General features: G+C 40.1%; 2 protein-coding genes across 2 annotated transcripts; one reads left to right on the plus strand and one right to left on the minus strand.

Moving 5' to 3' along the window:
* The first annotated feature begins 4,298 nt into the window (after positions 1-4,298).
* LOC146505523 (max-interacting protein 1-like) lies at positions 4,299-12,055 on the plus strand. Its single transcript, XM_085182682.1, has 6 exons — positions 4,299-4,708; positions 5,726-5,828; positions 5,927-5,956; positions 7,195-7,309; positions 9,894-10,065; positions 10,162-12,055. Exons 1-6 carry the CDS (start codon positions 4,480-4,482, stop codon positions 10,323-10,325), a joined length of 813 nt encoding a protein of 270 aa, XP_085038808.1. The 5' UTR covers positions 4,299-4,479; the 3' UTR covers positions 10,326-12,055.
* Positions 12,056-12,945: 890 nt separating this feature from the next.
* On the minus strand, positions 12,946-18,388 carry smndc1 (survival motor neuron domain containing 1). The gene is made up of 6 exons (XM_085182683.1): positions 18,240-18,388; positions 17,766-17,885; positions 16,851-16,993; positions 16,220-16,381; positions 13,261-13,414; positions 12,946-13,085 (listed from the first exon to the last, which is right to left on the minus strand). The coding sequence occupies exons 2-6, from the start codon at positions 17,883-17,885 to the stop codon at positions 12,948-12,950; spliced, it is 717 nt and encodes a 238-aa protein (XP_085038809.1). The 5' UTR covers positions 18,240-18,388; the 3' UTR covers positions 12,946-12,947.
* Between the last annotated feature and the right edge of the window lie 5,682 nt (positions 18,389-24,070).

The following is a 24,070-nucleotide window of genomic DNA, read 5'->3' on the forward strand; positions in this document are numbered from 1 at the left end:
CGGCAACAATTGCTTCTCTAAGATCGTTAGCAACACAACCGACCAGTGTTGCCAACTTAGCGACTTTGTCGCTATATTTAGCGAGTTTTCAGACCCCCTTAGCGACTCTTTTTCTAAAAAGCGACTAGCGACAAATCTGGTGACTTTTTCTGGTATTATTGGAGACTTATTTATGACGACTTTTTGACGTGAAAACGCGTATCGCTCTCACTCTCAACAAGCAGAGGTGCTGCCGTGGGCGCCTCACCCGTGCCAAAGCGCTCACGGGTGGAGGATAGTCCTCCCCCAGCTGCTATCAGGGCAGGAGACGTTCACACCTGTGCGTCCAAACTGCAAATGAATCACGCATGAGTTCTTCTTTTACTGTTAGGCTGTTTTGTGGATCACAAGGTTTAAAACTACTTATAAACACACACTCTCACACACAAAGTAACTCCACCAGAGTGCCAATTTCGGGTCACTTTTGCCAGTCCAGGCCTGGATAAAGGAGCAGGGTTGGAATTGTGACATTAAAAAACAATAATTGCTAAAATAAATTTAATTTGTAGTTCTAAATAAATTCTAACTGCATTTAGGACGTTTTTTACTCACTTTATGTCTCTTCCACAACGTTATTTCTCTCTCCAACAACGTAGGTTACAATTACATTAGCATGACAAATTATGCAAATTAGGTGATGACGTCATTTGGCGACTTCTAGCGACTTTTAGGACAGCCAATAGCGATTTTCCTTACTAAGGAGTTGGCAACACTGCAACCGACTGCTCCAGACCGTCAAACTGCCAAAAACGACTGTTTTTAGTGGAGGTGTTCATACTTACTAATTAGCAGCACCTGGCTCCGACTTTTAATTCCTATGGAAGAAGTAGGGGCGTGTTTAGTTTTTCATCAGTGCTAAATTTCAGCTCAGTTTTTGATAAATAAATAATTACAAGCCATAATATGTAATGTGTTGTTGTTCATGTGAGACTGCATTGATCACATTATACGATCTGTTAAAAGCCAAGATATTTTCATGTCCTGAAACCTAAGACATCTAATTTAAAAGAGGGTGTACTTTCTTAATATGATTACTGCAGTTTATACTGTTAGCCAATTCTTCAAAAGTTAATCCATGTCTTTATAAAACTGTTATCCATACTGTTGGCTAACAATTTTAACTGTTTATCAATACTCTTATTCAAACTGTGAATCTATAGCATTTAGCTAGCACTATAGAGTTTTGTTTTTATTATTTTATTTAGCCACATATGATTTTATGTATTTATATTTTTGTTTATTAATTTCTCTAATAAAAGTATTTTCTAAATTTTGGATAAAGTATTTCTTTCTTTTAACTTTACTTTGACAGTTTCAACAGTTTATCCATGCTAATATTTTGCTATTTTAACTGGTTAGCCAGATTTTTAGCAAACCATTTTAAATGCCTGGTTTACTTTTGGGAAACAATGTCAGGAACTTATTTATACTAGTGAACAATCTTAGCTAGTTATCCATAGTTTTAGCTTGCCATTTCATTTAACAAAATGTATTACTTGTTTGTTTTTATGATTTCAGCCTTACTTTTAGCTGTTTCCTGGTTGCTTTTGTTAATTATGACCTTGGTGCACAAACTTGTCCAGATCTACTTAATTCTATGATTAAATTGTAATTTTATGTTGTCTTTTAGTTAGCTGATCGCCTCTTCACAAACCTACTGGCTACTGCAGAAGTATGCACAAATACCCTGTGGAGTACTTACATGGGAATCAGTTAAACATGAGGAGATTTTTGATGTTGTTGGACAGTGATGCATCACAAAACGTGAGCCATTTTCACCAGATGGAGTAACACCTCTTATATTAAATACATCTTGGGAACTGTTTACACAGCCTCTGCATCTAATTTCAAAAAAGAAAAAGCGAGCTAACCTAAAACAATATATTCTATTCAGAGATAATTGTGTGAAGCTGTATAATCAGCATTCAGCCATGATATGAATGGGCGTTGTCATAGTAATCCACTGAGAGGGGGGAGATGCAGAGACAAAGAGAGGATTTGGTGTCTCCAACAGGTGTTCATGTTGGGGGGGAGTGACAGGATCTGAACCTCCACCAAACCACACACACATCTCACCTTCTATGAGATGTAATAGGGAGAAAAGTTTTAAGGCAGTGCATTTAACTGTGTAAAACCAACAACAACAACAATAAAAAGAGATAATTAAGAAAACATAAACATGATTTTAAGTTTAATGTAAAAACAAAGACTGATGGTTATTAAGAATAAATAAGGGGGAAAAAAGCTTGCTGCTGACCTCATCCACATCCTGACAGTGCTAAGGAGAGGACGGAGCAGGTGACACACGTCTGGTCTGCTTTATTGTCCTACTGTGACCTCGGGGCAAAGTGCAGCTATTGTTTTGAAACAACAGGAGACTGCTGTGGTACAATGGATAGTCTGAAAACATCATCTTAACAGGGTAACATCAAATAGAGTCCCCTGCATTTAAATAAATAAATAAATATATTTGCCTTTTTGACAACACCCAGAATGGATCATTCTCCCTTATGTGTGATTTTTTTTGGCATATTCTTTTTTTTTTATAAAAGCAAGCCTATACACACTCCAGCACTGTGTGACTTTGCCTCCTCTGTGACAACTGAGCCACTGGTGTAATCCTCAGGCTTTTCAGATTACTCCAGTTGGGGTCACATTCTACACCAACCTACAGCGGGTCAGCTTTCCACAGTCGCTATCAGTGTGCAGCACGCAGAATCAGTCTGCACACAAGCCTCACAGCACAGATGAGTCTTTTCCTGGTAAAATGCTGTCAGTTTCCATCCCCCACTGAACTCTCTGTCCATGTCTCACTCGATTTGTGTGTCCTTTTGAGCATGTGCGTAGCAGTAGATGATGTCTGAGTGCACACTGGCGTTGTTGTTTTATATGCTAAACATGCTCCAGTAACAAAAGCCTTATTGCATATTAGGAGAGAAATATGCAGTGCCTATGAGTCAAAACAGACCTGTATTTGCAAGAATATGTGTCCCTGAAGTGTGCGTCACTGTTTCACTGTCTATGTGAGAGGCCTCGCCAGGCTTATTAAAGCCTCTATGGGATGGTGTACTCTCTCACAGGCGTCCGTTACAGGCCAGACCACATCTGCAGTGGGCCAGCCATCTGCACCCATTGTCTCAGAGGCACAACACAGCCCTGCACGCATGGCTGGCCTTGTAAAGGCAGTCCCTTTCCCCCCTCTGTTCTCTTCCATTCCTCCCAGTGTGGGGCAAAATGACTTCTTAATCTCTCAAAAGGGACAACAGAAGTGGAACATCAAGCTCGAAAAAGGTTCAATTTCAAGGTTAATTTTTGAAAATGGCAGATAACTTTAAAGTTTAGTAAAGTAAAGACATTTCTACACAAGGATTGGCTGTGCCTGTTCCTAAAAATCCTTTCACTTGTTTGCAACTTTCCTTTTAATCTTGATGTGAGTTTAGACTGTTTTGGAACCAGGAAAAGACACCCAGAGGGGCTGAGGGGGACAAACAATGAGATTATTAAATGCAAATAATGGCAAACAAACTGCACCTGAACTAATATGAGTTCATTTGATTTACGCCAAGAATCCCCCTCCCCACCCGCACTCCCCTCACAAAACTCAATCTTCCAATCCAGCAGGAAGTAAACGAATCACCTAAAATTATCACATCAAACACCTGAGTTCTGCATGTTGTACTGCATTCAATCGGCTTTCAAATCTCGCACAGGTATCTGTTTTTTGTGAGGATGGGATGACAACACGGTGCAACATGAAAGCGACACAAGTAGCTCTCTAAACTGCTATCCCCGTGTACAAATGTGTATAGATGTTAATTACAGAGCACATTTAAAAGCATGTGGGAATAGTGTGCGGTTCCAGCATTGAAGCAGGACCATGTGGGGCCCTTTAACAACACAAAAGCCCCAAGTGATTACATATTTATAACCAAGACCAACCCTGGCAGTTGTCCCCAGTATCCAGGTTGAACTATTGATTAGATCTGCCGTTTGATCTTAATGCTTTTTCACTTTTAAACTCTGTTCACATACATATTTAGAGATAACTGAATGCACATGGGAAAAGGAGCATTTGTCATAATTATCCAGTTTATGGCAGCTAAAATAATGCAGCTTTATTACAAATGAAAGCAGCCATTATTGCAGAATGTCACTGGACACAAGTGTGCTATTTGTTACTCTCTTGCAGTATTGATAATGAGGATTTATTATGGCACGGTTGACAATGAATGCAATGTGCATGCGTTAGTGGGAGGGATTATCCACCAAGTAGGGCAAGTGGCTGAGGCTAAGGACTGCAATTCCATCCAGCCTAGTTCATTTCAGTCATCCGCTCAGCGCACAGACGGAACAAGGAGAGCAATTTCAGCGCTGCGTATTTGTCAAAGCCCCCCCAAAAGCCTAAAGTTAAAAAAAAGAAACAAAGAAAGAACAGAAAAAATGGTAAAGTACATGAGACATCACAGCGAGCTGAAACCCGAAGAGGTCATGTCGGAGTCTGATGCGTCCATGGACCAGCAGGATTTCGGAGAGATGTCCGACTATTCTTTCAGCGACGTTATATACTCCAAATGTTCCGCAATGGACCAAATCGGCACTTTTATGAAGAACGTGCAAGTGCTGCTCGATGCAGCCAATTACATTGAAAATATTGAGAAGAACAACGGAAGTAAGTAAACACGGGCTGCAGGGGATATTAACACGTAATGCGCCGAGCAGACAACAATAGAGGCGAAGGCGACAAAAGACGCGCAGCCCGACGGCACCCCGTCATGTTTTACCTGCTACTGGGAAACCGTGCGGTCTCAATCGGCCTCACACTTATCCTGCGTAATATGACCACTCGAAGAACTCCAGAAATCACCGAAATTTGGAAGTCGGGAAACAATCGCATAGCGGAGACAGCCTCGCAACAATAGCCTTGCAGCGATCCGCTCCCATTAAAACCGGTGTTTTTGCAGACCGTGGGAGACGCAGACCGGCTCATAACGCACGATTCAGTGTATTCATTATATGAACTAGCACAGCCATGCATGTGTGCGCATTTACGTTCATACATGTAGACGTTTATGACACGAGACATCCAGTTTATACTTCTTTTTTTCTATCATTCTCTCACAGCTAATTTTAAGATTGCGCTCCTAAAACATCACATCCACTCGGAAATCTCGCATTTACGCCCTTTCTGATCTAGACTGCAATGTGGGGTTTTTTTAAATTTCCAATGAAAATTCCTAATTCGAAATCCAACTGCGGGTTTGCTCGGCCAGCATCTGCTTCCTTGTATGTGTTGTTCACATGGTTTCCACATGGAACAAATTGCAAAGTTCTCATTGGTCAGGATCCATGTTCCCAACGCGAGTGTCACTGCAGTTGACCAATCGCGTGCAGGATTGTGTCTGGCGAGGTTTCTGGGAACAGTAGTTCTTGTGTGATTTGTTAAATTCTTCTTGCTTGAGAGCTGTTTCCAAGCGTTTGCTCTTCAGTCTGGACTGTTCTTGTTAAGTTTAAATTGTCTCGCTCTAAATGAAACTATATGTATATATGCGTGGACACTTTTTAAGGTGTGCTTGTGCATTGCACCGAATTTTAGTCATTCCAAGGATGTGTTGCCATTGCTCAAATCCAACCATCTTCTTCCTTGTAGCATATTTAATCCTCTTTATCTTTTTTCTTCTATCACCAGAATGTGAGCACGGGTATGCTTCAACATACCCCGCAACCCAGATTTCACTTCAACAGAAACAACGCAAATTGAAGAACAGGAAACTGGACAATATTCACAATAGGTAGGTTAAAGTCTTGAAATATATTTATATGCATATGCTGTATTTTGCATATTTAAGCCATGTGACCGTTCTGGTTATATATTTATCATTTTCAACAGGTCGGCACACAATGAACTGGAAAAGAACAGGTGAGTGAAAAATCACAGAGGAGGTCACTTATATGCATGTTTAGGTTATAAACACATAATGCAGACGGGTGAAGACTGCACTAAAGAGGGTAAAATAAAGACAATGAAATGTTGCGAGTCATACTTCCTTCGTTGTTACCTATGCATAACAAGTTGACTGTGAGGAGGAAGGATGGACAAAGAACGACAACACGCCCATAGTCGTTAATCGTCTGTGGCAGTTTATCTCAACAGTCAGTTGTTTCGAAATGGAGCTTCAAACTGTTTGCATATCTAAGTCATATGCTAAATATGTTGGCCATGCATTTTCAACATTACTCGCACCAGAGTTCTATAAGTCAGCATAGTATCATCATGGGATAATAAAAAAAAGGCCTTCTTTTTATCAACAACTCTGATATTTCATGAGTTGTGTGTGATAGGAGAGTGCGTTTTGCGAGGCAAATAAAAGGGAGATGTAAGCAGCACTGTTCCTAGAGGACGTGCAGACATTTCCCCAGTCAGCAAATGGGAACCGTCTGTTTCCAGACAACAGGGCTCCTTCGTGAGAGATTCTCAGCTGCAGGTCTAACTGCAGCTTGCGTCTGTAGCTCCAGGATGAGGCAGCCTCTGCTCTGAAACAAATGTCAGGACACATTTATCCTAAAATGAAATGCCCAGCCATGTGTGACATATTCTCACTTTAAATGATAAATGAAAAGAGGAAGAGAGCATCTTCAAGGAGGCTCATAAAGGACTGTTTTCTATTACAAAATGGTGGCCAATGCAGAAGAAAAGAGATGACATCATGACTTGACCTACATTTTACACCATTTTTTTGAAAGGATAGTGAGTGTCCTTTGCCAGTTTCTGCATTCATTCAGACCACGGGCTCAGAGGCTTTGGTGGATCAGAAATAGAATATCAGGCTGACCTCGGCAGTTTTATCTGGGACCAGACAGATCCATATTTAATTGTAAGGGAGTCAGATGGCATAGCTTATGAGCAAAAGGGATAAACAGATAAAGTGCCAGGATCCATTAACACTTACATCACTCATCATCCTGAATAGAATTGATGAGGAACAATCAAGTAGTTTTTGCTTTTTCTAACAAGATACAAATCAAATTGGATGAGGAGGTAATAATCTGACCGGATGAGGATCAGTGCAAATGAATACATTACTGTGCAAATTCATCAGTCAGTTTTCTGTTCATGTATTATGTTGAATAATGCAGATTGCTCTATGTCATTTACAGGCGAGCACATCTTCGTCTGTGCTTGGAGAGGTTGAAGTCCCTCATTCCTCTGGGACCAGACTGCAGTCGGCATACCACTCTGGGACTGCTCAACAAGGCCAAAGCACATATCAAGGTGTGGTAGTCTAAGGGAGAAGTATGGTGCTGTAATGGGACTAAGAGCTGATTTCCTCTGAAAAGTAGTAATGCAACCATACTGACATCGTGCTTTTTCTGCCTGACTGCCGACGTGTTAATAGTTTGGTTAATATCGTTTTGGGAAAGCAGCAGCAACAAGATAACCGTTTAGTCAACATGCCGAAAAAGGCCTTATTCACAGCAGGGGCTTTGACTTGTCGTAGCACGAAAAACACAGGTGATACTAATAACATAATGTGTCCCAGCAAGCCATAGCGGTGTGACGGCGAGCCAGCATGAACTGGCCTGAAATCAAACAGAACTGTCTGCTGTGTTTCTGCAAAGCGGTGAGATTCAAAGGCCTGGATACAGGCAAAGCGTGACTAAGAGCAGGACCCTGAAACCAAAGCAACTAAATTCAGTCATGGGTAATTATCAGTAAAAACAAAAAAAAAAGAATAATAAAAGAAAAAGAAAAGGCCTGTTGCTGTCAACAGCAGTGCCGGCATTCTGTTTACAGCAAATTGCTTTGTATATTGGCTCAAACAGGGGGAGAGAGCTGTGTTATTTCCAGCAGCCGCTGCAGGATGAAAAGGTTTGATTTTAATTGTAACTGACTCAGTTTAAACACCAGGAAAGGAGAAGATACCACTAGATAAACACAACATTTATCATAAACTAGCAATAAAGCAACGCTAAATGCTTGCGCGCTGATGGTTTACATGTAAAGTAGGGATTTTTCGAGCAGAGTCAGTTTTCCCAGAACCCCGAGATGATTGGACCTTAAGGCAGCTGCTGTGTGGTTGAGTTTTTCTTCCCCTTTGAAAAAATCTCCCTGGGGATGTTTGCAGGGCTCACCTTTGCAAGGTTTGAGCCTTGGTAAGTCTTTGATTAGAACCTGTGTCTTTAGCACTGCAGGATAACATCAGAATGGGACACTTAACCCTGGACTTAGGAGCACTGCAGCTATCCTGCTATTAAAACTGGTTGACTGACTGAACTAAAAGAGACTTAAAGATTTCAATCATTCAATGCAATGGCTCCCCTGAGTATAGCAAGCAAACTCAGATCAAACTTTGGTGGAAAAATTAGTGCTGTTTTTTTGCCCCGTCTGTACAGTTTCCAGCTGTGAGCAACAGCTAAAGAATGACTAAGGGCTACAATATGAAAGCAATCCTGGCTTGGCAACAGGCTCTAAGAGTTTATCACAGTCGGGGTTAGTGAGTAAAGTACCTAAGATGTCAGCTGTTGACTTTGGACTTGCCTGTTTCACATCCAGGAAATGAGGCTTTTGAATGCTGCTGCGGTGTATTTTTGGAACCAGGGGTTGTGCAGCACAATAAAAGGTGGAGCAGGTGCAGCCAATAATAAGCTCTGTTGAGCTGCAGAGAGAAAGGCTAGTACTAATGTCACTTATGTGGAGGCGCCATTATGCCAAATTCAATTATACAAACACAAGTCTATTTAAACGTTACTCAGAACTAGCAGGTCAAAAGTCTTACCCTTCATAATATAATACCACAAATACATTTTTGTCATATTTATGTAAAATGAAGCAGGTGTCACAGCCAAACAATCTTTATTTATATTTCAAGCTAATATGTCCCAAATGCTTATTATCTTAATAATATAATAGGGGACATTACATGAAATGTAATACACAGCTTTTGCCAATATGAAAAGCAGTCCTTTTTCAATTAATTACTTTCCCCGAAATCACTGTTCATTTTACACATTCTGCCACTTGGAACTATAAACGTGCAGCTGTGGAGAAATTACATTAGTTTCAATGTACGCATAAGCAGCAAATCTTGTTCAACTGCTGGTTTGTGTGCAAATTATCCGGACTGTGCTGCTATAGTTCCATACATGAGCTTTGATTCATGGGACAACTGGGCGTAATGACTGGAATTATGTGATCTTATATCCGTATAATTACAGAGGTTCATAATTGAATTTCAGGACTTTGGTTATTTCGTAGCTTAACAGCTACAATTGCAGTAAAGAGCTTGAAGTACACACGTCCAACAAAAACTACTGGAAATCATAAGTGGACCTAAACTGGACTGGAGTCCAAGTTGGCGAAGGTTAAATGCATAAATTAAAACTAAGAGGGCCAAAAGCAAAACGCTCTTGTCCAAAGCAGGACGGGGTGACCTTTAGATTCATTTGTATAGCGAAGCTCATAAAATGAATTCTCTTCCTTCTCCATCCAGCCATATTTCACTTTTATCCACCACACACAGACACCATCTATTCCCTTAGATCCCATCCAGCAACTTGCTGTCACTGTGTTAAATAATTTATTAGAAAGCGCAGGGGGTTATTGCATTTTACAGCAGCCATATATATGTACATATTACCACATTATCAACTCGCTGCATACATGAGAATTCTGCCATGCTTTCCATATTATGTTAAACATGAGGAACATTTACAGAAGTGTAGTGATAACGATATCTTTGAAAATGCTTTTTGAAAACACCGACTGGGATGGTTAAGAACCTCACAGATCGCCTGACATCGTTGATAGGTTTCTGCATAATGCAATGCCTTTAATTCTTACTCGTGCCACTTTTTAGAAACTTGAAGAGATAGACCGGAGGAGTCAGCACCAGCTGGAGACCTTAGAGAGGGAGCAAAGGCACCTGCAGAGGCAGCTAGCTCTGCTGCAGACCCACGGAGAGTGGGAGCGCGTTCGTACGGACAGCCTGGGTTCCCGCATGGACTCTGATCGCTCAGAGTCTGACAGAGGTTAGTACTTGCACTAAAGGCTTCATTTCATTTCAAATGCAGAGACTGATTTGTATTCATTGGCTTTTTTTTATGTGTCTGTGTGTGTTTGAGCAGAGGAAATTGAAGTTGATGTGGAAAGCACTGAGTTCTCCCATGGAGAAATGGACAGTGTAAGCACCAGTGGTGCAAGCGACCTGGATGACCATAGCAGCCGGCAGAGCTCCGCCAGTGATGAGGGCTACTCCACTTGCAGCCTGAAACTGGCCTTTTCTGCTTAAAGCACCAGCCTATACTTTCATTAAGCTGCAGTCTTTTATGGCTTTTACCTGTCAAAGTACCAGCCTACAGCTCCAGTCTCCCTTACCGTTTAGCTAATTTGTCATCAGAAGAACCAGCCCCTATCCTATCTTTACCTGACAAATGAAACAGCTCCACCCAAGAACCAGCCTTAAGTTCAGCTCAAGTCTGAAAGTCTAAAAACAGTCTCCTTCCAAAAGCCAAGCGGCTCCAATTTACACAACCACAAATCTCCAGCAATATACGGTTTCCTTACTTTAAAAGATGACTTAACCAATCACCCAAATGTCCCTTTACCCATTACCAGCTTGAAGCCGCCATACCTGCACTTGATAGTGATCCTTTAGAGGACCCATGAATGCACCTGTGTCAAACACTAAAGGCTAAACTGTACCTTTAGTGAAGTTGATCCTCAGAAACCAGCAAAACAGACAAAAAAAATCCCAAATACCAGCTAGAAACTCACCATTGGGAACGTTCGCTCCATTGCCTTGTAAAAACAAAAAAAACATGGCCCTTTTTCTTTGGATAATGTATCCAGATAGCACTTCTTGTCAGTGTCCAAGTCAGAGGAAAGGGCTAAAATGTCTGCATTCCAAAAAGGTTTATCATACTTCTATAACCTCTGCTTTAGGACCCACAAACATCATCGATCCATGTGGCGTCCCTCTTCTTAAGTGACATACAGTCAGATACAGACAGGTGGTGCAGTCCACCCTTGTTATTCTAATTTATTTTGCATATAATATTTATTTTTGGTATATTTAATTGTACTGTAGCTAGGTCTTGGTCATGCTTGAATGGGAAAAAAAAACCCTTGCTGTTAAATTCTTTTATTATTTTCTGTTTCTAAATGTTTACCAAACTTACATGATGTAAAATCCCCACTGAAGCAGTGCTAGGAGTTTAATGCATTACTCGAAATGCTTTCACACTGTGCGTGAATTAAAATTTTTTAGACAGTAATAAGCTATCCCGCACTTGTCCAAGCACAAAGCTCAAGCAATAATGCCTCTAGTTTTAATAGATCTTCAGTGTTGGCTGGGTTTAGCACATTATTCTGTCCGTCCAACTCCAAATTATAGTTTTCCACTTGCTCCAGCGGTAGTACCAGCTATTCATAATCAACAGTGAAATGATTGTAATGGACTCGAAACGCTATGGTGCATGTGTATTTGAATGTAGCCTTTCTAATCATGTTGTAATGTGCTTTTGATTGAGTCTTAAAACCATGTGTGTAGCATGAACCACATAAACACCACAGATTTTGGTTTGTACTTCATTGTTTAACTTTGTTTGTATCGTAGCAGAAAAAGCTAAAATCCTTGAAATCTGGAGACTTGATAATTTGATGTGTATTTGACGCAAAGAATTGCACTGCTGAGCTATTCAAATCCATGAAACCAAATGAGACCATTTATCTGCATTCTTCTGATCCAGTTTCTAAGTAGATCACCACCAAATTGTGTCTTAAAGTGGGTATATGACTCTTGCACCTGTAACCCCCAACGTGTTTGGGAAACTATAAAATGCACTATGAAAATGACTTTTGTTAAGGAAGTACGTTGAAGCACACCCCCAGAATGTTTTTCTTGTGCTTAATCAGCCATCCAAGGTGACTTTTTTGCAAAACATGTGCTGCTGGTCCCCTGCTTTGTTACAGTTCCTGATAACTACCCTTGAAATCTTAATAAACCTCTACACAGAAAAACCCCAATCCTGTTTATTTTAATCCCAACTTTTAACGTTCAATAAAGTTATAAGAGTTGTATTAGAGCAGAGCAAGTTTCACATGTAAGTCAGCTCTGTGGTGTAGCCAGTTTACCAATGTTGAGCATCTAACATGAGAAAAGAGAAAAAAATAAAAATAAAAAATCATGTTACTCAAATGAGAAAATTGGTTGTATTCACAGCTGCAACCTGATGTTGACGACATCGCTTTGCCACCACCTACAGGACCTGACGGGGCCACAACTAAAATACACTGCTGAGATGGTGAAATGATGTAAAGGATCAAATCTTTAAAAACTGAAAACAATGTTTATTTCACTGTTATATGTACAATGAGGGAAAACTTAAATTCAGCCAACTCAAAATCAACACCATTATTAATTCAGACTTTCCTAGAACACGTTAATGTTTAAAATCCAGCCTCAAATGCAAAAACCACATCTACAGGCGCATGTTTATAAATAAAACGGATGGTATTTGGCCTCAGTGGACAAACAGCAAACTCTATGGCTTTTCTAAAACACCATTTCCTTTTCTTACATAATAGATGACCTTGCTCCAATCGAGGGCAAGTCCCTCATATGGATTTTATTTGTTGTGCCTAATAATAATAATAATAATATATATATATATATATATATATATATATATATATATATATATATATATATATATATATATATATATATATATATATATATATATATATATATATATATATATGAAACTACAACAATATTTCAAAACATTGGTGTGCAAGCACTTACTTTCAAAGCTTACTTTACTCGAGAAACTTAAATCATGTATAAACACAATGGAAAGCACTGATACAGCTAGTATACAGTGGACTATTATGTACAGGTCATATCAGGTCATTGTGGCATTAGATGTCTGACATTGTATTTGGACGTGTCATGGTACTGGGTCATAGGCTTGTCTGCAATACCACACGTTCCCACTCCCACCTTTCCGTTGACGCTTTCTGGAGATGCAAATATGCTCCTCTTCACCTAGAATAAACAAAAGCACATGGAAATCAACAGTAGTAGCTGTTGCAACAATGTAGTACTGGAAAACTTGTATTAATTATGCATTACAAAGAACTTAACAGCAACCTATGGACACATGTCACTAGTTTCAAGCCAATATCTTGGTTTTCTAACACTAGTCTTAAAAATAACTTACCTGGCCTTTCTTGTTCTTTGAGTAGGCTTTGTTGTTGAACTGCTGCCACTTTGACTTTTGCTCCTCTCGTTCTTGCTCCAGCTCCTTCATCCTCTGTACCTTCTTCTGAGCTTTCTTCTTTTTATACTCCCTCTGCTCTGCTATCTGCTCTTTCCTAGAGAGAGAGAGAGAGAGAGAGAGAGTCAATAGAGATTCCCCCCGATTCTAATTTTCTTTCTCAGAATTGTAACTGACAGCATTTACACAGAAAAAATAAAATTTTCTCCAACACAAAACATATTTCATAATAAAGAGCTTATTAAATGGGGGGAATTTTCCTTTAACTGCTGTAAGATGAAGGATGTTTCTCACTTTACTGAAAATAAAGTGCTCTGCTACTGGAAAACGGTACAAAAAAAATTAACTGGAAGTGTTGCTGTACACCCAACTGAATCTGACAGATTTTACCTTACCAACCAAAAGCAGGTGCAGCAGATCTATTCAGCAAAAGACTTTCAGATACTTGCATCATTTTACAATGTGCCTATAAATTTGCCTGGTAGCAGGACACTGTCCCTTTTCTTGTTTATATTCATCTCCACCATTTTCCATTTAACAGCTTAAATCCCTTGCTCTTGCTGAGACTGCTGTCTTGTGGCTGGCTTTGAGTCCTTGATACTTTGAGCTACTTTCCCTCTGTTAACTTCCTTAGAGTGTCCACATTTAGCTGTCTAATTAGGTTTGTTGTTACAAAGGTTTTCACGGTGGTCTTTGGCAAACTTACTTCCATGCTTTGTTAGCATATGGCTGTGACTGCAGAATTGACTATTTGTCTGTGCTGCTGTGCGCAAGTTGTGTATGATTGAAGCAGACCAGTTCTTAATCAGCCATATGACCAATTAATGACGACTCCCGAACAAGAATACTGGAAATTTGCCAGTTCCGGTCCCTCGAATTTTAGCCCTTGTTTATAGAAACAATCTTATTTTTCTACTTTCTTCTTTATTAGTAGAGATTGATGTGTCTCTACTAATAAAGATAATTGTTACAGGTATATGCACTGTTTTAAACTGATGATTAAATGAGAAAAAACTTTTTTTCATGGATAATAGTAGAATTTCCTATTGTTTTCTTATAATAATAATAATAATAATAATAATAATAATAATAATAATAATTGCATTTATATAGCGCTTTTCTAGACACTCAAAGTTCTTTACAATTCCACTATTCATTCGCTCTCACATTCACACACTGATGGAGGCAAACCACAGTTGTAGCTACAGCTGCCCTGGGGCAGACTGACAGAAGTGAGGGTGCCATATCGCGTCATCTGCCCCTCTGGCCAACACCAGTAGGCGGTAGGTGAAGTGTCTTGCCTAAGGACACAACAACCAGCTACAGACAGAGCTGGGGATTGAACCGACAACCTTTCGGTTACAAGATGAGCTTCCAGACCCAACACCCTGAACCACGGTCATTGTCAGGGAATGATAATACCCTGAACCATGATCACCCCCGTGACCGTGGTTCAGGGAAATTATCATTTCTTGATGGTACAGTGTAGTGCAATCTTTAGATGGTTATCTTCAGGGAGGCGCAAGCTCACAGTTTTATGACTAAATTTATGTCACATACACACCCAAGCACACCTGTTGACACAGAATCTATAACATACCTTTTATGAAGGAGTGCATTGACTCCTGGGTCAATGCACTCCTTCCCCTTGTGCCACCATCATCATCATTATTATCATCATCATCATCAATAATTAATTTTATCTGAAAAGGTAACATGTACAATATTAACAAAATGTTGCCATTCCAGGCATTGTACCACAGTTAGCTTAAGCTAATTTGCATATGTAGTCCCTCTTTACCTATTTTATAGACTAATTAGTGTGCGCAGGCCCCTGCTACTGATTTGTACTTGCACTTGTTTCTCATCCTGCCTTCCAAAACAACTGACTGGACCACTTCAGTCCCACGATCCAGTCAAGCGTCAACACTAATAGCCGCAGCTGCTTTAGGGCTGCTAAACTATCATTTTAGGCTCCTATAATTTACTGTTAGCAGTTTGCTGCCCTTTTTCATTGCTCTGTTCGGTTGATGCAAAAGTTACCCATAGCTTGATAGGAAAATTCTATATTGTTTTTTCCTAACAAACTTTTTTTTCTAATGGCGCTACATCCTTTTGTGTTAAGTAGCATGCAGTTAAGTTTAATTTTGGTATTTTCTTTTAATAAGATTAGCTAAGCCAGACCTTCCCAAAGTGTGGGGCCCGGCGCAGTATGAAAAGGGAAAAAAAAAAAACAACCCCAAAACAAAACAACGCTTGGACACTGCTAGCACGGGGCGCCCACAGAAACGCAAAGCAGGAGATGAAGCATTGCTGAATATGTTTCCAAACCAACTTCATTCTAAGCCAAAGACTAGAAAATATGGTGAAGCATATCTACCCTTTGGTTTCACCTGCACAAGTGCCAAGGTAGGTCTCAACAGCAGAATTGGTTTCCCTTGCGTCGGGAGCACGTGCTGGGCTCTTCAAACCACAGACAAACAGTATCCCACATTCTTGATTTTTAGTTCACAAACACTTGTTGTAATGACCAACTACTCTGGACATTTTGGAGATGTTAGCTCTTTATACAGTAAAGTTACAGCGGGATACAAATAATATCAGGCTCATCCTGCCACGATTTGTTCCCCCTGTCTATTCTTGTAAAACAAAGAGGGGCCCAGCAAAAAAGGTTTGGGAACCACTGAGCTAAGCTAAGTTCAGCTTCAATTACCTTTTTGAGTTATGCAGCACCAATTCTTCAAAGTTCTTGTGTTGTTAGTTCTAAAGCTTTAAATCATTTAATTGTGTCTCAATTGTCCGTATGGTTGATTACAGTTGTTCCCATTCCTGTCCTTGATTTAAGTTCAGTTTTATATGCACAGAGCTTCATTGAGTGAGTTAGAGAAGAGTTTGTTCATACCTCGACTTTGGCTTTACACTCCCATCCTCCTCCAAAAGCTTTCCTTCTTCTACTGCCTTGAGGTTCTGTAGAGGAATCACTTCAGCATTCCCATATCCAGTGAAGGTAACGGCTGCAGTGCCGTTGTCTCGGTCTATCTCCTCAATCTCAGCTTCATAAATCCTGCAAAAAAATCCCGTCTGTAAGCAGGTGAGTATGAGCCAAATACTCCAGCTCTACTTTATAAGTAAAGCCTAAAACTAACATATAATCTGTCTGTTAAATACAACTACACATCTTACACCATTTTCTATTTTTACAATTTTTACAATATATATTTATAAAAACAACTGTACACTTGTTTCCTTAAACATGGCTAAATGTGTGGATTTAAATCTAAAATTGTTGCTTATAATATTGTTTTTACAATGCTGTCCCATATCAGTATAAATAATCTCATTTCCTTGACTCACTGAACAAGTATAGTTGGAAATGTAGGTACTTGACATGTGCGACTAACATGCATCTACAAAAATAATACAGCAAATAATAAAACAGCTACTACAAATCAGATGATGGTTTAAATTGCAGCGCTATAAAAAGTATGCGGACACACATAATGTTTTCATTTAAAGAGGCTGCTGACACTCACTGTCCATCCTGACTCCACATAGCCAGACACCTGTCTCCCACTTTCCAGCCATGCTTCACAGGAACTGTGTCCGAGCCACTTGTTTTGGCAACAGTCTCTGCCGGCTGTGAGGTCAGGAGGTCTTTTGTCAAATCAATGACTTCCTGCAAAATACACAAAAGGAAATCAGATTTTCATTTTCCATCAGAAAATATAGTTAACAGTAACATTTAAAGTCGCTGCAGTTGTAACAATAAAAACAGAGTGACAGAAAGTGCAAAAGTATCATAATATAAATCACTGTGGCACGCCCCACAATTAAGGTTTAAAAAATTAATCAGTTAAGGAAATCAAGCTCAACTGTAAAGACAGTCAGACAGAACTTTAAAACATTAAAATAGGAATAACACAAAATATTGTCTTTTGAAACATTTCAGTTTCCTACAAGTTGGAATGCCTGCTATTGCCTTCATGCAAAGGTGTAATTTGTTAAATGGGATATTCTCCACATAGGATAAAACCTTATCAGGAGATCATCAGTTCTTTTCCACAACACAACATCAGTCCACACACATTAGGGAGCATCAAATTATATATATATATATATATATATATATATATATATATATATATGTATGTGTGTGTGTGTGTGTGTATAGTAAGTATTACTGTAAATATTTAAACTGTTGTAAATGACTTGTTGACCTATAATCTGTGAAACATCTCTCCTGAATGACAGCAAATAATTTTGAGTCAGAAACAACATTGTGTAAAAAAATATTTAATTTATATAGTGTTTTTTTTTTCATTTATTCAAAACTTATAAATAATTCCTTTAGGTTTTCGTTGTGTTACTTTAAAAGTAACAGCAACACATCACTTGCTCACCTTTTTTTTAAAAGAAGCAATTGTCTACTATGAGTAAATTAAACAAACCTGTAAGTCTTTTTGGAGTTTAAGAAGGTCTTCATTGTCTGGATCAGTAGATAGAGCGACTTCAACTTGCTGCAGCTGGGCTTTGTAGTTGCTCAACTGTTTAACCAAGTCCTCCGACATCTGTGTTGACAAAACAGGAAAAATGGCTACTTGCGTTAGCACAAATCCTATAATTCAGTGACAAACGGAATAAATGTGCGTGCTAGCCTGGATTAGGCAGATGCCGAATGTACAAACTTCTACCGTGGGCTGTGTAAAACCCGTAACGAGTGAAAGCTGTGTCACAAAAAATACTAAAGACCATGATTTACTTTTTGTCTCATATAGCATCCGCGCTAACATGGCGCTAAACGGTTAGCAAGCAGGGTTCCCTTGGCCCTAAAATTGCGTAAATTTAACGTACGTCGGCTAATGCTAACTATAAGCGGCACACTGGTTGAGAGACAAAAATAACAGATTACTGTGTAATCTTACCTCAATATCAATACTCTTGGCCGATAAATATAGTAAGCATTCAACTCTAAACCCGATATCTTTGTTCAAAATGCCTGCTTAAAAAGAAAGAACAGTCCACTCTCTGTACTTCCGTCGCGGACAACCAGCCGGAAACACATTGAACACGCTCTCGCGATAACAGATGGGCTCTGATGTCGCCAGCGCCCCTGACGGTGGTAATAATATTGTCTCTTTGCATATCACAAGTGAACCATACCCTTATCCTATAGGATGAAGGTTATAAAATAAAAGCTTAAACATTTTGGAGACTCCAAGGGTAAAACGATGAATCAAAAGGTTGTTTAATTCAAATACGAATCAGGTCCGCAACAGAAAAACTGAACTTCCTACAACTCACATACTATGTATTTTGGCTATGTAGGGATGCCGTTTTTGTAAAAAGTTTATATATGCTCATAATGGGCATGAATGTCACGATTATTTGTGGCTTTAAATCTTTGATCAGTACTTTTTCCAGAGTGCAATGATTCTGTTGATCCTAAAGACTTTTTAAAAAACAAAAACAATAATTGGCTGCACAAGTTTGAATTTCTCATATTCTTACAGAATTTCTCTAAACCAAATGGGGTCAAGATTATACACCCAGATTCAAAAATATAAGCAAACTCCAAAATCTCCAAAAAGAATTTTAAGATTAATTAATATACCATTGTGTAGGCATTGCGGAGATGACACAAGAGTTCCTGAGGCTATTCTGGGAGTCGACCAGAAAAACGTCTCCCCTCCCGGAGCGTGAGTCCTCTGTGAAGTCCTCTGTGAAGAGCACCCTTTCCTTATTGCCAGTGGTCGCCGCTGCTACAGCGCGCTGGCAGGCTCGTTTCCCTGTTTTAACCATCATTTTTAAATGGACAAAACTTCAGTCAAGAGAACTACTGATACAATCCATTCACAACACGAGGTTAATCATTAATATACTGCTGCATGGGCTGGGCTGTAGTTACATTACAGGTTTTAAAAACTGAGCTTTAAAATTCATAGTGGTAATAAAATCCGAGAGAGGCCGACAGTGATCACTGTTTGTTCAGATTAAATCGAAAAAGATACAAAGCATTAAAACATGTTAAAAAACACAACAGCCTTAATAAACACAGAGCAGCTCGGACCCGCAAGCAGGTTTCGTCACGTCATCGCTTAAAGATTGAATATCCCACCTGCTGTGAATGTTTTAATATTGTTGTTATTATTATCACTTGTCACGTCCTGTTTATGAAAGTTAAAATAATAACATTCATATAAGAAATATAATTGTCTCGTAAACTGTATATGGTGGTAAATAAATACTGTACCTCATATTTTTTATGAGGTGGTACTCAATGTGAAAAGTTTGAGAACCACTGGTCTAATACACCTCATGCCCCCCTTTAGACTTACCCCTGTTTGCTGCAGGTTTCGCTTCCATGGAAAATAGGAAGGCTACTGTATCATTTAAGCACCAGACTATTATCAGACTAAGTTAACAGTTCATGTGCATATTTTAATACAACTGGAGGCCTACTGCAGATTTTTCTCAGTGTAAAACAAAAGGAGCAGCTTTAAGTTTGTTGATTTAAGTTTGTGCTTTGATGAAGGACTCCCGCTAGCTTTTTCCCAGTAAAGGTTTTATTGGTGATTACAGGAACTGCGTCGCTGTTTTGCAACTTTACAAACACGTTTTCTTTCACTGGACCTGAGCTCACAGTCTTAGTACAGGTGTTGTGCCAAAAAGTGATTGTCTGCCAAAAACTGATTTCCGGTATTTGCCAAAAACTGATTGCTCGTATTTAAACTGCTATAAGTAACTTGTTGGCCTATAATATGTGAAACATATGTCAAATGCATCCCTTATGGATGACATAAAGTCATCTTGAGCCACAAACAACATTTGTGTAACAAGGTAGAAGCCGCAATCAGTTTTTGGCAGTGACTTTTATATAACCTTTATTTATGCAGTTAAAAAAAATCTCATTAACATTAAAAATGTCTTTTGTAAGAGTAAGCTGGCCAACAGGACAGCAGAAATGCCAACAAATATTGCAATGGTTCTGTAAAAATATTTTAAGTGGGGATAAAGGACCGGATTGGCTATAATGTAAGTATATTAACACAGAGTTGTAAAGATACTTGAAAAACAGATATTTTTTTATTTCTATATGTAACCTCTTTGTAATCCCTGTTCACCGAAGTCTATTTATGAACATACGTAAAGATATTACACATAAAAAAATACACAGAAACATTGGAAATCAGTTTTTGGCAGACAATCACTTTTTGGCACAACACCCGGCCCCGCCTCTTTGCTCTTCGCGGTGTGTAAACAGACGCCAGCTCCACGTTCAACACGTTAAACTGTGTCAACGTCATCGTCGCTGCTGCCGTTGTGTTATCAGTGTTTCTGTTTAAAACTGTCGGTTGTGTGGGCTTAATGCGGCCAGACCTTTTATTCACACGCTGCTCTTAAGTACGTTTATTACAGCTCTGTTTTTAGTTACAAATGTCCCTGAAACGCTCGCGGTCGAGTTCCCATGGTAACAGTGGCGCGCTACCGAGCCGTGCATTAAACAAAGCAAAGAATTTGTGTGGAGATTTCTTTACAATCGAATTATTCGAGTTACTCGATGAACCGTTGCAGCCATAGTTCTTTTGTTTGCCATTTAACCGTCATTGAGTGGATATTTCTTTTTGCACAATTCAGATCAGCTATGGTTGCAGACCATCTCCCTACAGTTGTATTTTTAAAAATCAAATCAAATCACTTTTATTGTCACATCACATGTGGAGGTACACTGGTACAGTACATGTGAGTGAAATTCTTGTGTGCCAGCTTCACCAGCAACAGAGGTGTGGAAAAATAAAATAACATAAGAACAATCAAAATATAAGAATGGCTAAATCTGAGAGTAATATGAATAAATATATGTACATTATAAGAGTGTATGCATATTACTGAATGTGTATATGTATATCTACGTGTATATATATATATATATATATATATATATATATATATATATATATATATACACATACATATTTTACAAATTAAATAGAGTAAACAATAAAATGAAATATATAAAATATACAGGGGTTGGTAGTTGGACATGTGCAAAACAAGTGGCATTTATATACAGTATGGAGTGCATAATGTTGAAGTTCCAGTAGTGAAGGTGAGGTGTCTATGAAGTGTCCAGGGGTCTGATGGCCTGATGGAAAAAGCTGTCTCTCAGACTGCTGGTACGGGACCGGATGCTGCAGAACCTCCTTCCTGATTGAAGTAGTCTGAAGAGTTTATGGCTGGGGTGACTGGAGTCCTTGATGATCCTCCCCGCTTTCCTCAGGCACCGCTTCCTGTAGATGTCCTGGAGGGAGGGAAGCTCACCTCAAATTATCCGTTCAGAAAACAGCACTACTCTCTGGAGAGCTTTGCGGTTGTAAGCGGTGCTGTTGCCATACCAGGTGGTGATGCATCCAGTGAGGATGCTCTCAATGGCACAGCGATAGAAGGTCCTGAGGATGGGGGGGGCTAATCTTTTCAGTCTCCTGAGAAAGAAGAGGCACTGTTGCGCCTTCTGCACTGTTTTGTTTATGTGTCTTGACCATGTAAGATCCTCAGCCAGATGTACACCAAGGAACCGGAAACTGCTCACTCTGTCCACAGCAGCGCCGTTGATGGTGATGGGGGTGTGTACTTCTCTGCACCTCCGGAAGTCCACTATCAACTCCTTTGTCTTTGCGACGTTGAGGGTGAGATGGTTGTCTTGACACCAGTGGGTCAGGGCGCTGACCTCCTCCCTGTAGGCCGTCTCATCACCGTTGGTGATAAAACCCACCACTGTAGTGTCGTCCGCAAACTTCACAATGATGTTGGAGTTGTTAGTGGCCGTGCAGTCATGGGTGTAGAGTGAGTACAGGAGAGGGCTCAGTACACACCCCTGTGGAGCACCAGTGTTCAGTTTGATGGGGGATGAGGTGATGCTGCCCAGTCTGACCACTTGGCGTCTGTCAGACAGGAAGTTAAGGATCCAGCTTCAGAGGGAGCTGCTCAGTCCTAGATCCTGCAGTTTCCTGTCCAGCTTCAAGGGAACGATGGTATTGAATGCTGAGCTGTAATCTACAAACAGCATTCTCACATACGTGTCTCTCTTCTCCAGGGTGAGAGGGCAGTATGTAGTGTCAGGGTTATGGCATCATCAGTGGACCTGTTGTGTCGGTATGCAAATTGTAGAGGGTCCAGTGAGTCAGGTAGTGCAGAGCAAACGAAGTCCCTGATCAGCTTCTCGAAGCATTTGCTCATGATGGGGGTCAGGGCTACAGGTTGCCAGTCGTTCAATGAGGAAATGGTGGAGGATTTGGGTACAGGGACAATGGTGGCCATTTTGAAGCAGGCTGAGACTACAGACAGAGAGAGGGAAAGGTTGAAGATGTGTGTAAACACTCCAGCCAGCTGAGCCGCGCATGACTTGAGGACGTGGCCGGGAATCCCGTCCGGACCAGTAGCTTTGCGTGCGTTCACCTTCCTGAAGCATCCTCCACATCCTCCTCAGACACGCAAAGGAGAGTTCAAAACCAGAGAGAGGAGATGTGTTGTTTTAAGCAGTGATATGAATGATCAAAATGTCTCTCAGTGTGTCACTTGCAGGTGAAGAGCAGACCTGGATTAATTTTCCATGTGCAGCAGTTGGAAGAAAATTATAGGTTAACACCGTTAGAAACAGTGAGTTTTGGCTGAATTGTTTAACAGCTTAACTTCCACATGTTTGTCACCCTGAGAAAACAAGCTCCAAGAATCTCTCCCTGAAGACAAGAAGTGCAGTTCCAGAACATCATGGATGGATGGATGGATGGAGATATGCGTTTCCAACTAGCTGCAACTTCACTGTGCGTGAAGGGACCCTTGAGAAGACTGTCTGAGTGTGACATTTGCCACTTTTGGAGCAAAATGGCAAGATGAGACAGTGGAAAACACAGGACAAAGCTGGAAGAGAACTGACTGCCACTGGTCTGACAAGGAGTGGGGAGAGGAGTCCATAGTGGGGCGGGAGGATGCATGGAGGACGGCTGTTTTCGTGTGGGAAACTGAAATTTGGGTTTAGGAAACTGGGAAGAAAAAACGACTGCCTTGCGTGGAGAATTGAAAAGTGTCTGGAGCACTGCAAAGAGGAGAGCAGGCCTGCACGATCGGAATTGAAAGCGCTACACAACACTTCGTTGGGAAACGATTGCAAGTGAGCTTCTCCACATTAAATGGGCTCTGGAAAAAGCCACTTATTTGGGACACAAAAGGTTCAGCGAGGTAATCCAGTCTAAATTCTTCTTTTTCATTTTTTTGAAATGACATCATATTGATGGCACTAGAAACGTAATGTGACATGAGAGGTTCTGCTATCAGCAATTAAAAGAAAAAAAGCGGAACTGACTGGACTGACAAAAGCTTGACTGACTTGACACCAATGTGCAAGATTGCACCTCCACCCAGACAGTGACAAAAGGGTGGATGTATGTATGTATGTTTCTTTTTCACAGGAGCAAAACTGTGACAGCAACATCCTAGGTTGCATGAGCTCTGGGCCATGCTGACTTAACCTTTTAAATGCCACTTTCTGTGTCTTTGTGAATTTATCAGCAGTGTGTTATTCATGACCTTGTATTGCTTGCAATGCAGAGGTCACTGTGAGAAAGTGTGCATGCAGATGCGCTGCGCTAACATCTACATCACTTTTTCCACAGCAGAGGGTTAATCATGTGATCTAATCACATGATTTACAGCAGGACACACCACTGGCTAATGTTTTTTCTTATGACAGGGTTACAGG

The sequence above is a fragment of the Neolamprologus multifasciatus genome, chromosome 13 (assembly GCF_963576455.1).
Source record: "Neolamprologus multifasciatus chromosome 13, fNeoMul1.2, whole genome shotgun sequence".
Lineage (NCBI taxonomy): Eukaryota > Metazoa > Chordata > Actinopteri > Cichliformes > Cichlidae > Neolamprologus > Neolamprologus multifasciatus.

Bases quoted from the DNA above. Each gene is read 5' to 3' on its own strand.
- LOC146505523 (XM_085182682.1), top strand. From the start codon at position 4,480: ATGGTAAAGTACATGAGACATCACAGCGAGCTGAAACCCGAAGAGGTC. The intron at 4,709-5,725 runs GTAAGTAAACAC...TTCTATCACCAG, and splicing joins TATTGAGAAGAACAACGGAA to AATGTGAGCACGGGTATGCT. The intron at 5,957-7,194 runs GTGAGTGAAAAA...TGTCATTTACAG, and splicing joins AATGAACTGGAAAAGAACAG to GCGAGCACATCTTCGTCTGT.
- smndc1 (XM_085182683.1), bottom strand. From the start codon at position 17,885: ATGTCGGAGGACTTGGTTAAACAGTTGAGCAACTACAAAGCCCAGCTG. The intron at 16,382-16,850 runs GTGAGTGTCAGC...ATTTTTTTGCAG, and splicing joins ATGTGGAGTCAGGATGGACA to GATTTATGAAGCTGAGATTG. The intron at 13,086-13,260 runs GTAAGTTATTTT...TGTTTATTCTAG, and splicing joins CAAAGAACAAGAAAGGCCAG to GTGAAGAGGAGCATATTTGC.